This window comes from Pinus tabuliformis, chromosome 5_1 (genome assembly GCF_031772625.1).
Source record: "Pinus tabuliformis cultivar Carrire ecotype Pingquan chromosome 5_1, CPIR1, whole genome shotgun sequence".
Classification (NCBI taxonomy): Eukaryota; Viridiplantae; Streptophyta; class Pinopsida; order Pinales; family Pinaceae; genus Pinus; species Pinus tabuliformis.
This window is the reverse complement of record NC_142305.1, coordinates 92,011,827-92,029,572: the sequence shown is the minus strand read 5'-3', so window position 1 is coordinate 92,029,572 and position 17,746 is coordinate 92,011,827. Positions and strand designations below refer to the sequence as shown.

Genomic DNA, 17,746 nt, shown 5'->3' with positions numbered 1-17,746 from the left:
AAAAGAATTATGCCCAACCTCTCACGATGACCTGATTATATAAATTTTCAGTAGAGCGAACTTGTACGATGTGCCACGTGTCACTGTTCCGACCTTTGGATCTGAAAATGATACATAGAAAACTACAATCCGTCCTATTTCTGCAACTTCTTACAAAATTTCAATCTGATGCTTAGAGAGAAAGTTATGATGTTTTTCCCAAGGTCACCTATTTGGAATGCAATTCGGGAGTTTGCAAAAACCCTAACTACCTCATATCATATCTCCGAAAATATAATGAAACAAGATTTGAAATTTGGACCGAAGCTTCACCATGATGTTAACTCCAATGAATTTTACTTTCAGAGTTTTAACCTTCGTAAAAACAAAATTATAACGAAAATACCACTATAACCTATTATATATATTTATTTTTAATAGACATATTTTTTTAATCAAATAAAATTTGCCTTAAATCTAAATTAAATCATCTCAAACAATCCAATTTCCACATCATTACAACTGCATTTAATACAAAATTAACAAAATACTTTGAATGCATATATCCCAGGCCGCTCCGGCGTGTGAATACAAAGGGCAAAGATGGATGTCTGATTCGAATCAAGCAATGGGAAGCTCACCTCAAACTACCCAAATTACGCAAGTGTAGTTATGGATTACTATCAAAATGATGGAATGGTTGCATATTCGTATCCCGATTGCATATTCCGAGAATATCCGCAATATGGGCCAACCCCTCATCCCAAACAAATTTCCACTAACATTACATTGCTAATTTGTTCCGTCCGGATGATTTCCAGGTTGAAACCCACACCAAAGGGGTGAACCCAATTTTAGAAGCTGTAGATAATCGCCCAACTTTTCTACTTCATTGTGATTTCCATGTTGAAACCCACACCAAAGGGGTGGAACCCCATTTCAGAACCAGTCGATGATCACCCACCATTTCTACTTCGTAACATCCGCTACCGCGGCTCAACAGCAAAATATATTTTGCATAAATCATGTTCTCATTACTTATACTTCCTTCCCCACAGCCACAATTGAGCGGAAGGTCAACAAAGTTGGATTCTGTGATATCCGCGGGGCTATGATCTCCACGCACACTACTGATAATTCTCTTCGACATGGCTGGCCCAAAGAATATGCGCTGCACCATCGCACTTGCAAGTTCATGTTGTGGCAGTCCAGCTTCAACCGAGTCGAAAATGGCGCACAGCTCCTCCAAGCGACGAACGAAGCTCTCAAGGAAGTTGGCAGTGCTACTCTCGGTGCCACTAGAACCCGTCGCGAGCGTAACAGCCACTGGATTCAGGCGTCGCGCGCCAACGAGGAATTGCAGTAAGTGTGATTTATTTCTGAGATTGAGCATGTGAGGCAATTGCCACATACAGTTCACTACTACAATCTCCCCCTCTTCGGACGACAGGATGTCCTTGAGCCCTTCCAAATCCGTTTCTTGGAACGAAAATGGGATCCCCGCAGAGGTTGCGTACTCTGACAACCTTCTGCCGGTATGTCCACAGTACACCACACTCTCCTCCTGTTTCTCCTCGTCTGCCCATTTGATTGCTGTGATTTTCAAGTGAGCAACATCAATATTCTTCAACGACTCCATTAATGGCGGCCATTGCATGCCCTCCATGATATCGAAGTCAATAATATGGATTCTCACATTATTATTAGTACAGCCAGCGCCCGCTACTGCTTCCAAAATGCATTGGTTAACAGTGAAGTGAGGTATTCGTACGTAGGGATAAGCTACATGCAGCAGTTGCAGAGCTCCCAAAAAATTGTCGTTACTGGTCTCATCATTGGGCTCCATGAGATGGGCGAGTGAATCGACATTAGAGTGAAGCAGAGCACGGTAGAGATAGTACGCGACTCTCTCCATGGTGGATCCCGTGGAAGAAACAAGGCCTCGTAACCTGCGGAGGATGACCTCCACCAGATCTTCTGCTCCCTCCGACATCGCCTCTGCGCATGCTGTCAAGAGATGTAAGAGCCTCAATCCTTTGTATTCGAGGTTGCCATCACCCACATCCACAGAGGACGAGCTTGCATAGTCTGTCACCTTTGATTTTGACTGGCTGCTGCTGCTGTTTGTCTCAACCAGTTGATTCCCAGCAGGATGGTCAACAGTGAGTGGGTTTGCACTACTGTCTATTGAGCATTGGAAGACAGTCATGGCATCTTTTGTAGGACTGGATAATAGCTCTTGCTCCATGTCATTATTGTCATCTTGCAGCGCTTCATCCATTAAATACTCTTCGACTGTCTGCAAGTCTGCTGGCAACGACACATTATTAAGGGAGTAGCCATTGATGTTTAAATCATCCCATGACGGCCACTCGGCTGCATCGAGATCTGCGTCCAACTGTTCTGCTGTACATGGAGTACTATTATTAGTATTACAATCCCAATCCACATCCGGCAGGTTACTGAATATATGATCCCACTCTTGTTCACAAAACCCTGATGCTCCCATTGTACCTTCCATTCTGTAAAAATTAAAACTCCTGTTCTCGATCCGATGGCTGAAGAAAGAGACTTTCCTGCCTCAAACACTTACATTGCAGCATGATAAATAACGATTTTTGGGAAAAGCATTGTATCGATGCGATGCATATGGCTGAAGAAAGAGAGTTGCAACCTGATAAATAACGGTCCATTTATAAAAAATATTCTATCATGGTGAACAAGACGACAAGCCTGGAGTTTGACTTTTAATGTAGAATTTAGGTAAGCCTTGTAGTGGATGATAAATCTATTATTATTAATGAATCTAGCTGGAAATTAGGGTTGATTATTAATCTATTATTAATGAATCTAACTAAAAATTATGGTTGATTGGTTGATTATTAATCTATTATTAATGAATTTAATATTAATCTAGAAGAATTTGACTTTTTATTTGCTGAGAGTTGTAGTGACGTTTGATTCCAAAAAAAATTGATACCTCAACCTGATAAATTCAAAATTGGGATATATATATATTAAATAGGAGTATGAAAGAAATTATAAATATTTTTTTTTAGTATTATTTCAATAAAATGTTCTAATAAATAAGAATGTTTAATTTTCAATTATAAATATTTAATTTTATTTGTGATCTACATTATTTATGTATTTAATGTATATTAAAATATTTGATTTTTGATCTACATTATTTATGTTAAGTAATCTTTTAATAAAATATTTTAATAATAAGAATTTTTAATTTTCAATTATTTTATATAATGTAATATTAACATTTTTAATTTTCAATTAGTTTATAGTGTATGGAAAGATGAGCTTATAGCTTATGGAAATAGGTGATTTATTTTAAATACATTCATTCTCTATTTGTCATTGACTGGATTCGCAGGCCAATGCAAGGCATATCTGGTGCATCTATCATATGGAAGGCTATCTCGTAGTCTATTAGTGTCATCAAGGAAGGACTGGCTTGGCGAATCGGGAATGGTGAGCAGGTACGACTCAACATTGATGCTTGGTCTAGATGCTGGAATGCACACATACTACCACTAGAATTATGATAATCTTTACAACGACTGGCATCACCCAACGCTCTCATATTGCCGATGACAGACACCCAAACTGGACCTCTCAGAAAAGGTTTGATGCACTAGACTCGAGATTCTGAACATATGGAGCAGGGTGTGGCTTAGGTTTATTGGTGCTTTGGATGAAGAAAATATCAGGATTACTCTACAGGAAGATGAAATCATATGGGCGACAACACCACATGGCCAACATACTCCAAAGGAAGCGTATGCTGCACTTATGAATGCTCTGGACCTGGTGGAAGTGTGCTGGTGGTGGCGCCCACTATGGAAGCTTAAATCACCTCACAAAACTCATCTGTTTATATGGTGTATATTATCTAACAAAGTGCCCACGGAGGTCAACCTTATGCGATGAGCCTTCCATGGTCCATCCAGATGTTGCCTCTGCAAGGAAAATATAGAGGATATCGATCACTTATTCCTTCACTGCCCGGTTGTTGGCCAGGTGTGGATTCATATCACCACCTCCCTCAACATTGTGCTCAGATGGGAAGGTTCATATTTATCTGATGCCTGGAAACATTGGTGGAATGAGGCAGCCTCACAAAAAGTCAAAAACCTTCCTCTGATTGTTTGTTGGGGAATCTGGTTGACCAGGAATGGCAGTATTTTTCAAGATGCACCGACTCATTGGTCGACCACATGTAATTATATTGTTGTTGTTTATAATTTGATTCCTGAAGATACTGACCACCACCACGCCTAGGTTATCAACCCGGAAGTAATAGACATGAACATCCCCTAGGCTTACTTTGATGGGTCGGCCCAGATCGCTCGGCCCAGATCGCTGGATGTGGGGGGCGGAGGGGGCAATAATTCACATAAACAACTCACACTTCTTCAAGATCAAAGTGGGCTTATGGAGAGGCACCAACAACTGTGTTTAACTAAATTGCCTAACATACCTTCTCATATTTGCACTGGAATAAAATTGCCACAGGATTTAGATCTTTGGGGACTCACAACTTGTTATGAACTGGATCAACTCTGCATATCATTGTCACTTGCACACACTCAGGGGTTTGTTGGATGAGATCAACCCTCTAAAATCACAATTTGATTTTATTGTATGCTCTCATATATACAGGAAAATGAATGTGGTCATTGATTTTCTTTCTAAAAACACCGCGCAACAGAACAGGGGGCAGTGATTGATACAAGAATTCATAGATTGAGTGTTCTACTAGTTTTTTCATTGACCATTCATTGAGATGGATGGGAATATATCAAAATTACCTCCATAAGATCATTCGTCCTTTTTTCTTTTTGTTTCAACCTTTTTCTTACACGACAGTTATGCTTTTAACTTTTTAAGTAAATATTATGTTGTTATTGTAAATATTGAACTATGGCACTATACTGATCTGGATGGTTTATCCATATACTGGTGACTACATCTCACACATGCTGGAGATACAACATGTAATTTTCTGATAATTAATGAAAGCTATGCTTTTTTCCCCAGAACTAAATGTATAATTAATATTCGAACATTTTATTCAATGTGCATTCAAATATTTTATTTATGGTTTACATTATCGATATTATTAGTATAATTTTAAAGAGAGGTATTTCTCAAACATATATCTATGGAATAAGATATATCTTTATATATCAAAGTATTTTGTTATTATTAATATTTAAAATGATACATGTTAACTCCGTATTAAGCTCCAAGGGAATTTTATATACAATTATTAGTATATTTTTCTCTCTCCACGCATACAATATTTTGAAACATTTTATTTAAATCTGGTATTGAAGTATTTCTAAACATTAAAGAAATTGCATATTTTGCATATTGTATTCATCAATTTTCAATTACTTTATGTCTTGATAGGACATTGAAATATTTTATTTATTATTGATAGTGAAATATTTTTTTTTTATTAATATATATAATTTTAAATACCTTCTTTTTCCAAGAATCTATATTGGACACTCACTTAAGATATTTTACAAGGGTCTAAGCCAGTACAAAAATATTCATAAAAACTAAGCCATTGCAACAATATTTATCAATACATTATAACTCACGATGTTACTAATTGGGATTTGGACATGGGTGGGGAATATCCATTCTAGCCAACCAGCCAACATAACCCCAGATAACCTCAATTCACTAAAATTTTGGGCATTGGGATTCCCAAATTAGCCTCACTCTCAGTAGGAAGATTGACCTCCTTATCCAGAAGACAAAACATAGGTTGTTGTACACGGGCAACCCACTTAAGAGCGCAACATAATTACTCTATTCGAGAACTACAACATGTAAAACTATGAGACTTGACCTTAGACAAGAGAGAGGTTTTCATAAATGGCCAAGCCATAGTATACACTCATTTAAGAGCACAACCTACTTACTCTAAAGGTGCAACATAGTAATTAGTATGTTCAAGATCTAGAATAGACTCACTTAAGAGGCCTCTTTTTGAAAAGTTATTGGTTCAATCTTTAAATTATATGTTGTGCAGTGAACTTCAAGATAACCCATATTATGTGTGTCCTAACTAAAATAGCTATCCTAACTAAAATAACTCATAATAACTAATCATAAAATGACTCTTATCCTTAAAAAACCTCAAACATTGATATCCCACTCTATCTTCAATACATAATGTTAAAGTTAAAAATAATAAACTACTATTTAGATGAACAAATTAAAAATCATTAATAAAAAAAAAATAATGTTTGTCATAAATAAAAAACTTCACTTGTCACCTTAATTTGACATCAATTTTCTATAGAGAAATAAAGTAATTCAAAGTAGAAAAAAATAATTTGCCCTTTAGTAAGAGAGAGATATGTCACCCTTTCACTACTTAATATGAAATTCATAGATGACATGTAAAAATAATATTATTCATATTATATGATGTGTATTTCATTATATGTAAAGTTGATGTACAATATTTAAAACAAATATATACGAGAAACAAAAAAATTGGAGTCTTCCATATATAGAAAAATTCAATGTCTATATTAAATAGCATACTTTTATATAGAAAAACACCTTCATTTAAATTACAAATTTTCTTCTATTTTTACTTTCCATTGTGAAATGATGTGTAATTTATTTCATAACAAAATATTTTTGCTAATCCAAAATATGAGGAAGATTTTTAATTCCTTAAAAATGTTTAAAAATTCATGTAATATTTTAAAAAATATTAGTAACATATATATTTACGCCGTAAGGAATTTCCCTTTAAAAAGAACTCCCCCATATGTCACTCGCACTCTTTTGCGCCATCAAATCCATTGTTAGGCGATTGAAATTACTTCCACCTTTAAATCTCAAATTTTAAGTATCAACCAAATATTGATTTGTGTAACCATTCAACTTATTGATCTTTAAAATAATAATTGTAACCCATGAACATCTCTCCCTCCATGGCTGGTTTCGCAAAAGAAAGGAAATAATGGGGACACATATATGTTCGTATAAGCACTCATTAATGGCGAACCTAGGATGGAAGGTAAATTATTTTAGAATTTTTGTATATGATTGTCATGAAGTAGAAATTAAAATTATGACATTTTATTCTTGAAAATTATCCAATCAATATTAAAAAAATCATTTAGTTTTAATTTCCTTTTGCTTAGAATGTTTTCCACTCGTCTCGAGTAAAGACAAACGACAACGTAGAAGGAGAATCCTAAATTTATTTTAATTTTGAATTTCAATTTTTAGTTTATGTGAACGTTGGCAGGTTGGTGAACTTTACCAAGATGTTGAACTTTGCAAAGAAGTATGATACAGCTATTTATTAAACAAGAGTGTTGGAAGTATGAAGAATAAAGTTCTGGTTGGAATTGCTTGTAATATGTGGTTTTTTTTTTTACTTAAACAATTTTGCGGCTATGTTTTAAGAGGACATTATATCCAATTAAATGCAGAAATTATGAGGAATAAATTTATTTTACTATGCATTGTGATTTCACTAGTACGATAAAATATCTGGTTGACTTAAATATGTTGTATAGATGTATAACATAAATTAATATAGCTTTTGTGTAAGGTATGTTTATTATCATATTTATTAATGATGTATATATTGTTTTTTTATTTATAGGGTTAATTGTGTTGATAAGTATGTATATTTGTAGTGTTAATTATGTTGATAAGTATGTATTTTAATTATTATTAATTATTAGATGGATGGTATGGATTTAATTTTTATAAAATATTATTAGTAGTATATACAATTTAAAAGGTTGAGATTTACTTCCAAAATAGTTAAGTTTTTTTATTATCATTTTAATTAAAAAATGTAATATAAACAAGTATCATATGAAATATACCCAAATGCGGGTGTCACTGTGGCCCATTAAAGGCGGAGTTACTCCCCGTCGGCAGCTGTCCCTGCACTTGGCTCACGGGCACGGATCCCACAAACCCACCGCAATTGAAATGAATTCTACAGAGTACAGAATAATGGTCAGGCATTTGGTATTGAATGCACGCTCAACTCGAGAGCCCGCGCATGGTGATTTAACCATGGCTTGGCTTCTGGTTCATGCCATCACCCTCCTCAGCTCATTCTATATCCGTCTGCTATTCTTCCCGCACCCCTGCTTCGTTCTAGCCGCTTGGAAGCTCATCTGGTTTTTGGTTTTGGCCTAGTCTGCCTGCTCTCGACCCTATCCCATCTAGTCCTGCCTAATTCCCCTCCTTAGCCTCTCTGTTAATTCGAAAATGGTCCGACGTCGTGGAGTTTCTCGCCGTGGAGGCACCACTGGCAATCGAGGCCGTGCTTCTCAATCTGCTCCCCAGAACATAGTCCCACTAGCCTCAGCCTCCCCGTCCTCTCCACCTTCTGGTCATGGCAGGCCCCTCCCGCACAATTCCTTCCAAATAACCCGCTTCAAATTCCACAGTAGGCTCAATAAGACTGTTTTTTCAGCCAGTATTACAGTGATCCTTGCTGAGGAGGAGGCTAAGACTAGCAGCTCTGTCCATACCACTACGTCTCAGTCTCAGGATGATAGCGTTCTTCAGGGAGAGGTGGCTGGCGTCGTGTTCAATGGTGACAATATGCAGGAAGAGGGTAATGCGCCTGAAGCTCCTCAGCCTCCAGTGGACTCTACACAGCGCAATGTGCATGCAGGTGAGCCGGAGCATCCTCCCGGTGGCATTCTGAATTTGGAAACTCCTCCAGGTGGCGGCGACATGGGAGATGCAGACAACGTGGTCGTCACGTGGATGGGCTCTCCTAGCCAGGTGGAAAGGGATGCTCCAAACTCTGAGAAACATGTTTGATGAATTTGGTACAATGCCCACTGATGGCAATCTCTCTTCTTGTCTTTTCTTTTTTCTGTTATGCTTCTCTGGATAATGGTAACTCTGTTTTGCTTCAGCTCTTGGTTTAGTAACGATGCTCGCCATTATAGTCCTATGAATTGTATCAGGTCATGGCTCAGCAAGCCATTGTTTTTGTCTAATTTTGCATATGGCTATCAGGGCAGAATGTTTATCAGTAAAGCCATAGACGTCGATAGTACTGTAGTGATAAACACAGCTCTGGTTCACACTTTTGTCTGTAAGGGATTTAAAAAATATGTCTCAAGGTTTCTCAATCCCGGGATGGTTGTCAAAGGGGTTTATGTGTATCAGGATATCTGGTTGAGGGCAGGCTTCAGCCCCCTCTGAGGTCTTGACCTCTTTGTACATATATTTTCTCTTTTTTTTAATAGAAGTAGCCTTTACGCAGAGAAAAAAAGTATCATATGAAATATATTATGGTTTTTTGAGCATGTGGTATTAATAAGCTATAATATTGATATCGTAAGAAAACCTATTTACATATTCAAAATCTTGATAATAAGGTGGGGGCGAAGCTCCATAGTTACTAATTTTATCACATTTTTTTTAAAATAAACATGCATTTAATTTATATATTAATTATTTTTATCAATAATAATAATAATATAATTTAGTAATTTCTTATGATCTTTTTAGATTTAGTAACTTGACATATATGGTGAAATAAATGTTTGTGTATATCTAAATTTACCTGTTATTTATTACAATTTCATCATTAACTATCATTTTATTTCATTGACTTAAAAATAAATTTTGAAATAAAATAAATTGAAATATAAAAATTTTAAATGCTATATTAATGCTTTATTACTCAATAAATGTTATACAAATAAATGTTTAAATTACCATATAATTGTGAAAGATTTTAAAACCTATTTAAATTTTGGAAATAAATTTCTTATTTGTATATAATACATTAAATTGAAATATAAAAATTTTAAATGCTATATTAATGCTTTATTACTCAATAAATGTTATACAAATAAATGTTTAAATTACCATATAATTGTGAAAGATTTTAAAACCTATTTAAATTTTGGAAATAAATTTCTTATTTGTATATAATATATTTAACTAATGTAGAAATCCTACATTATTACATAAATAACAAAAGTTATTATTTTTATATAATATATTTAATTAATGTAGAAGCACTACATTAATACATAAATTAAATTTGAAACAAACATAATTATAACATAATTTACACTAAGGGGTCATGTCAGAGCTAAAGGCATCCCAATGAGATTTAATAGGATGACAGTTCCTGATTACGGATCTGTATGATCGGAACTTGTGATCAAGTCACACATCGTAGCATACTGTACCTTTTAATTATTTCCGAGTTTTAGCTAATAGATTCGCAATATAACTGGGAAGGCGTTTCAAATACCATACGTGAACCACCGGACATGCCAGTTTAATGTCGAGCAGGGACGAAAGTCGGCCTTAGTGATCTGACGATGCTGAGTGGAAGGGCCATCGCTCAACGGATAAAAGTTACTCTAGGGATAACAGGTTGATCTTCCCCAAGAGTTCACATCGACGGGAATTCCTGATTCCAATAGAATATAGGTCCTCTCTCTAGAGCAGGAAGAGACTTGTATAGGTCGTTTGATGCTCTCTGTGCTTCAGATCTTCCTTGCTCGCTAGCTCGAGAGAGCTTAAGAGAAGCTGAAAGCCTCTGGTTTTATTGTTGAGCTCTCTGCCTTCAAAAGCCACTCCTTCTCCTCTCTCAAGCACCTGGATAGAGATATCAAAATCAAATTTCCTCCCAATGCCTTGTCCCCCTTATCCCCTGCTCCCTCTCCCTCATGCTCCTCTTTAGTCGGCTCGTCACCTCCACCTATTACCAATGATCTTATGGCCCCTCCCTCACGCACTCACACTCTTGTCTCTCCATTGGCTGACGTTCCCCTCCACTCACCTGCCCGCCCCAGCCCCTACGACTATTACATCTTGGAGGAAATTCTTGCAAACTCTGGTAATGTGCATGCTCACAACAACGATCAGGTTCAAAGTATAGTGTAGGAATTGTTTAGTTTTGGAAATAAATCGAGACCTTGTTAGTAGCAGCGATCGAAAGCGGATTGGGCCTTGGTTTTCAGTAAGAAACATGGAATTCAGTCGGTTTTTTTGATGGAAGGAAAACATGAATGCGTTACCAAGAAGGGAAAGGCATTATGAAAAGGACTGAATCCAACCAGGTAAGATTGATGAATTAAGAAAGAAATACTACAACCTTTATATTCCTACTTGTGGGGGCATCACTTCAATTTCCTTAGCCATTTAATTGAGCAAAAGAAAATAAACTAATATTGGTTTAAGCAAGCACTAGCAAGCCTAAAGACCTCCACCATGACATGGAAATAATTCTAGTCAATGCTCCCTCATCCACCATTTCAATAATATTGTACCCATAGGAATGATAGCAACTTCGTACCTCTCCTTAAATGGAGAGTGTGCTAACACACCCTCGCTTTCCTAACGTCAAGCATTGGTAGTGTTAAAACCCTCTCCTTGTCGAACAAGGAATTCCTTATGGTCGAGCGTGTCCACCCATAAAATGCTTAGGCGTTACACTTTCTTATATATCTAGGTAGTTGTTGGCCTTTACTGACACTAACTATAATGAAACCGGTTGTTCAATGGTGGTGATGCATCTACCTTTGTATCTGTGTACCTGCATCGACATAATTAGTAAAATCTGTTCCTTCCGATAGATCAATTGAGAATGAAATATCCCCCCCTTAACTGAGGGAAGAATGGGTAGAAACTTAACTAAAAGCAGAACAGAGCAAACAGCTGGTCAAGTAGGAATCATCACCCTGAATTCGAACAAAGAAAAGTAGCACTAACCCCACAAGGGGGAAAAGTCGTATCCATCCATAAGGTCTATCTCTTGAAAGAAAGGAAGTATGAGGGTTGAGAGACTGCCTCTCAGAACTCCCCTAGATGCCACTTTGCACTCTTTTGCACCATCAAATCCATTGTTATATGATTGAAAGTTCTTCCGCCTTTAGATCTCACTTTCTTAACTATAAACCAAATCTTGCTTTGTGTAACTATTCAACTTATTGATCTTTAAAATAATAATTATAACTGATGAACATCTCTCCCTCCATGGTAGGTTTGGCAAAGAAAGGAAACAATGAGGACATAGATATGTTCTTATAAGAACACATTAATGGCAAACGAGATAGAATGATGGAGTTTACCAATCGAGTTCTTCAAGAGAGCAAGATATAGTTCATATTCAGGACATAATTTTTATGTAGAAATATGTACAAATATTTAGATTTTGACACCAAATAGGGGACTTTGCAGTATAAGACATATAACGTTATGTTTCAGGTATTGAGATGATTTTCTCTTGGAATTTGGAATATATTGATATTCGATATAATCCAATGATCATTCCAAAAGCCTAACCTTCAAATATTTTCGAAGTAATATAGGATGGCTTATATAATATTGATTATTTGGTTTCAATACTTCTACCTACAAGTGTAATTGGAAAACCAACCTGCGAATACTGAGAGATGAGGAAGGAGTTATTTGGGATTAGCGCCTTTGTTGATTACTGGCCTATGATGATTTTGTTTATATTGAGTAATCTCCTCATGTTTTCCTGCAATGCCATGCCATAAAACTATCACGAAATTTTAGGTGAGTTTTAAAGGTTTTTAGAATTGGGTTTATTTTTATTTCAGAATGTATAACATTAAAAAAAATGCAATAATTAAAATGGCTTCCAATGGCAAGTTTCTCAATGATCATATCATTTATTAAAAAACAAAATAAAAATAAAAATTAATTCATAGTTTGCTTACACAATCGCTTGATAATGAGGTATTATATTTCATGAAATTATAATTTTAAACCCCCCTTCATTAAAAACATGACTTCTCACTTCTCAAATTTTTAATAGAACAAAATGAAATAAACTCATATCGTTATAATTTATATTAACTAGATCAAATTCTCAATCCCTGTGACTTCAACAGGTACAAAATTTCTCAATAAGCACCATTCCACTCCATCAAGGCTTTTATATCTTTTATATCTGTGATACTATATTAATAGTTTATTATACTTCTTTGGAACCACACTAATCAGAAATATTAATAGTTTATTATACTTCTTTGGAACCACACTAATCAGAAATTTGATATCATGCTAATACTACCATGTGCCCCCAAGAGGCCAGGATGACATTTTGTGTTAAATTCGACAACGCAAGGGCAACTTAGAGTTCTTAAAAAGAAAAATATCCATAAAGTTAGTAGGAAGGTGAATTGATAGATTTTCAATAAGCCAATACGAAGATATCGAAAATTAACGAAAAACTCTAGAAATAAATAAAACATTTCATTCAATTTCAAATTTAATAATAACATTTATAAATAATAATAGTATTTAAATTATTTAATTAAACATATTTAAATTTTATTCTAACTCAAAATAATAATAATAGCAATAATAAATAGTATTTAAATTATTTAATTAAACATATTTAAATTTTATTCTAACTCAAAATTATGGCGATTCCTATTTCCAACACTATAGAAAATTTATTGCGCCTGACATGTGCCGGAGATAGCCCCTTATAACACGCCATTTTTTTTTTTTCCTATAGTCATCCGGGCGCGTGTTATATCTGCCTATCTCCGGCGCATGTCAGGGCGTAATAAATTTTCTATAGTGTTGGAAATAGGAATTGCCCAAAATTATAATAATAACAATAATAATTTTTTAATATAAAAACAAATGAAAATTTTCATTCATGAGGAAAAAATATGAAATATACGTATTTCCAAATCAAACGACACGTAATCACACTTTTTTCCTAAATCAACAATATTGGTAAAAGTTAGATATCAAACCTCTTGAGAAATCTCGTCACGATTTTCCTGCAATGTCACATCCCCAAATCATCATGGAATTTCAGGTGAGTTTTAAGGTTTTTCAGAATTGAGATTTATGTGATTCGAATTGAGTTGATTTTTGTTTCAGGGTGTATCACATAAAAATGTAATAAGTAAAATGACTTCCAATGCCATGTTGTTCAATGATGTAGACATTAAGTTTTAAAGTGTTTTAAAATTAAATTTATGTAATTTGAATTGAGTTGATCTTTTTGTTCTGGATTAATATCATTTAGTAAAAAGGAAAATTTTTAACATTACTTCACAGTTTGTTTATAGAGAAGCTCAATTGGCAATAAATTAATAATGAAATATTATGTTTTATGAAATTCCAATTTTAAACCTCCCTCTCATTAAAATCATTACGCCTCACTTTTAATCTTTTAATTTTTTAATAGAACAAAATGAAAATAAATTTATATGGTGTTATAGACATTTTTGTGCCTTACAGCATTGAGCATGAAATGTCCATAATCTAAGGGATCCAAAGTCCCTAAACATGTTGTTCCTACCCCTGGAGGAACAAGGCTAACAAACCACAGCAATTCATAGAAGTTCTCCACCAGAAACTGCTCAAAAACAAGTCAATTCAGGATCATTTCAGTGGCTACACTAGCTGTTTGCGCTGAATGTCAAAGCCAACACTGGCTACCTGCGTTGAATGTCAAATGGAACACTCGCTACCTGCGCTGAACGAGAATGGACAAGTGGCAAGCTCATTTCTCAAGGTGTCAAAACCCAGGAAGCTTCCAAAATGACACTTGCCTCAGGGAATTCGACTGGTGATGAGTAAGAGGTTCCAAATCTCCAAGTGGAAGCAAGAACCTCCAAGTGGACTCAAGAACTGACAGAGGGAGAGGACACTAGTCAGATCTCAAGCTGACTCATCCTCTCTCCAAACATCTATATATGGATCTCTCCTCCATGAGATCTAGAGGCTGGAATTTTGTTATTGCAAAGAATTGCTGTTGGTTTGAGATTGGAATCATTGGGTGCTTAATGCTTTGAAAGGGGTGAAGATAGGAATTCCATTTGCTGGGAAGGAGATGCTGGATTGGAGCCCTCTGGGTTGTATCTCTTCTTGAACCTTGTTATTCATCAATAAAGCTATCTTGGTTTCTCCTATATTCTGATGTATTCTTGATGTATGATTGCATTAGTGTATTTGGTTTATTTCTAATCCTAAACTAGTTATGAATGTGAATATCTGTCTTTGTGTAGTGTTCTTCTCTTGTCGCAAGTAGCTGTTCTCTTGTCGCAAGTAGCTGTTCTCTTTTGATCTTGCAGGAACCCGTTGAAGCTGGACAAGCAAGAAGGCAAGTAGCTGTGAACTCCCAAAGAGAAGAGAGACCGGATCGAGGGACAAACAGAAGACACCGGTAAGTCTATTGATCTCTCTTCTTTCACATTTCATAAAGGAAGAAACCAAAATAGTTGTCTCTGTTTGTTGCTAAGGCACTGTCACACCTTAGGTGGATAGGATCGTCCTGCATAGGCATTTTTCCCCACAACATATGGTTATAATTTACATTAACTAGATCAAATTCTCAATCAGCGTGACTTCAACATATGCAAAATCTCTCAATAGGCACCATTCTAGGTCAACCGGGCTTTTATATCTCTGGTGCTATATTAATAGTTTATTATATTTTTTCAGAACCACACTAATTACACATTTTATATCATGTTAATACTGCCATGTGCACCCAAGAGGCTAGGCTGACATTGTGTGTTAAATTTGGCAACACATGTCTCAGATCAACAAACATGATGAAAATATATTAATATGAGTGGAGTCTCTGTTTTGAATGCTTAAATATGAAGGCTTTCTACTTTGCAATAATTATTTGCTTGACATAAGTTATTTTTAAATATTAATGTTTTAGATTTTTTTAGAGTCATTTTATTAATATTGAGAAATATATTCATATAATTATTAAAAAAATAAAAAATTTAACATTACTTTATAGTTTGCTTATAGAAAATCTCAATTGGAAATCACTTAATAACCGAATATTATGTTTCCTGAAATTCCAATTTTAAACTTTCTCTTCATTAAAAACATTACTTCTCACTTTTTATTTTTTAATAGAACAAAAAGAAAATGTATTTAAATTGTTATAATTTACATTAACTAGATTAAATTCTCGATCCCTATGGCTTCAACAAATACAAAATGTCTCAAATAGGCACCATTCCAAGCTAGCAAGGCTTTTATATCTCTAATACTATATTAATAGTTTATTATACTTCTTGAGAACCACACTAATCATAAATATAATATCATGCTAATACTTCCATGTGCAAGCAACAAGCCAAGGCTGACACTCTATTATGTTAATTTTGGCAATGCAAGTGTAACTTAGGGTTCTTAAAAAGAAGAATATCCATAAAGTTAGTAGGAAGGTCAATTGATAGATTTTCAATGATTTAAGACAAAAAATTCCAAAATTAACCCAAAATTTTAGAAATAGATATAACATTTGACCCAATTTCAAATTTAATAATAACATTTATAATTAACAATAATATTTAAATTATTTAATTAAATGTATTTAAATTTTGTTCTAAATTTATAACTCCACAATAACAACAACAACAATAATAATAATAATAATAATAATAATATTAAAAAATAAATGAATAATAATAATAATCATAATCATAATAATAATAATAATATTAATAATTGAAAATTTTCATTCATAGGAAAAAATATGAAACATACATATTTCCAAATCAAAATATGTAATCACACTATTTTCCTAAATCAACAACATTCGTAAAAATTCAATGTCAAACCCGTTGAGCAATCTCTTCACGATTTGCCTGCAACACAAGACCGCCAAACAATCATTAAATTTCAAATTAGTTTTAAAGTTTTTCAAAATTGAGATTTTTGTGATTTGAATTGATTTGATTTTTGTTTCAAAATGTATCACATTAAAAAAAATGCATTAATTAAAATGGCTTCCAATGCCAAGTTGCTCCATGATCCAGACATTAAGTATTAAAGTTTTTCAAAATTAAAATTTTGTAATTTGAATTGAGTTGATCTTTTTTATTCTGGATTCATATGATTTATTTAAAAAAGAAAAATATAAATTTTAACATTAACTCACAGTTTGCTTATGGAGAAACTCAATAGGCAATCACTTGATAATAAAGTATTATGTTTCATGAAATTTCAATTTTAAAACTCCCCTTCATTAAAAACATTACTGCACACTTTTATTTTTTTAACAAAACAAAATGAATTTATATGGTTATAATTTATATTAACTAAACCAAATTCTCAATCCTTGTGACTTCAGCAGATACAAAATCTCTTAATAAGCACCATTCCAGGCCAGCAAAGCTTTCATAACTCTGATGCTGTATTAATAATTTATTATACTTCTTTGGAACCACATTAATTAGAATTTTGATATCATCGAGGCTGACACTGTGTTATAAATTTGGCAACGTAGATTTCAGGTCAACAAACATTCATCTCGGGGACGTTGCGTTAATGTCGGTTGTTAACCACATAAAGGAAAAACTGTTCATGAGTTAAATAAGATGAAAACATATTAATATTGGTGGAGTCTTTATTTTGAATGCTTAAATAAGCACACTTTCTACTTTGCAATGATTTTAGCTTGACATAGGATAGGTTTAAATACTAAAGTTTTAGATTTTTTTGGGTTCTTTAAGAAATATAGTCTCCATGCTTAGTTCAATTCGTCGAGTCTTTGTTAAAAACAATTTTCTAATGGAAGGTCATAGGGTAACCCTCGGGGTTAGGCTTTGTTGATCCCCTTAGGTGGATGTGCTTAGATATTTCCCAAAAAAAGATATTGAGAAATATAAAAATAAATAAATTAAAAAATAACATTAATAATTATTTTGATTGGTGGAGTCTTTGTTTTGAATGCTTAAAT

The 17,746-nt window shown here is 34.2% G+C and overlaps 1 protein-coding gene across 1 annotated transcript; it reads right to left on the bottom strand.

The window, feature by feature from the left end:
- Window positions 1-868: 868 nt before the first annotated feature.
- On the bottom strand, window positions 869-2,488 carry LOC149163602 (protein NODULATION SIGNALING PATHWAY 2-like). The gene has a single exon (XM_089429200.1). The coding sequence runs from the start codon at window positions 2,486-2,488 to the stop codon at window positions 869-871; it is 1,620 nt and encodes a 539-aa protein (XP_089285326.1).
- Window positions 2,489-17,746: the final 15,258 nt, after the last annotated feature.

Bases quoted from the DNA above. Each gene is read 5' to 3' on its own strand.
- LOC149163602 (XM_089429200.1), bottom strand. From the start codon at position 2,488: ATGGGAGCATCAGGGTTTTGTGAACAAGAGTGGGATCATATATTCAGT.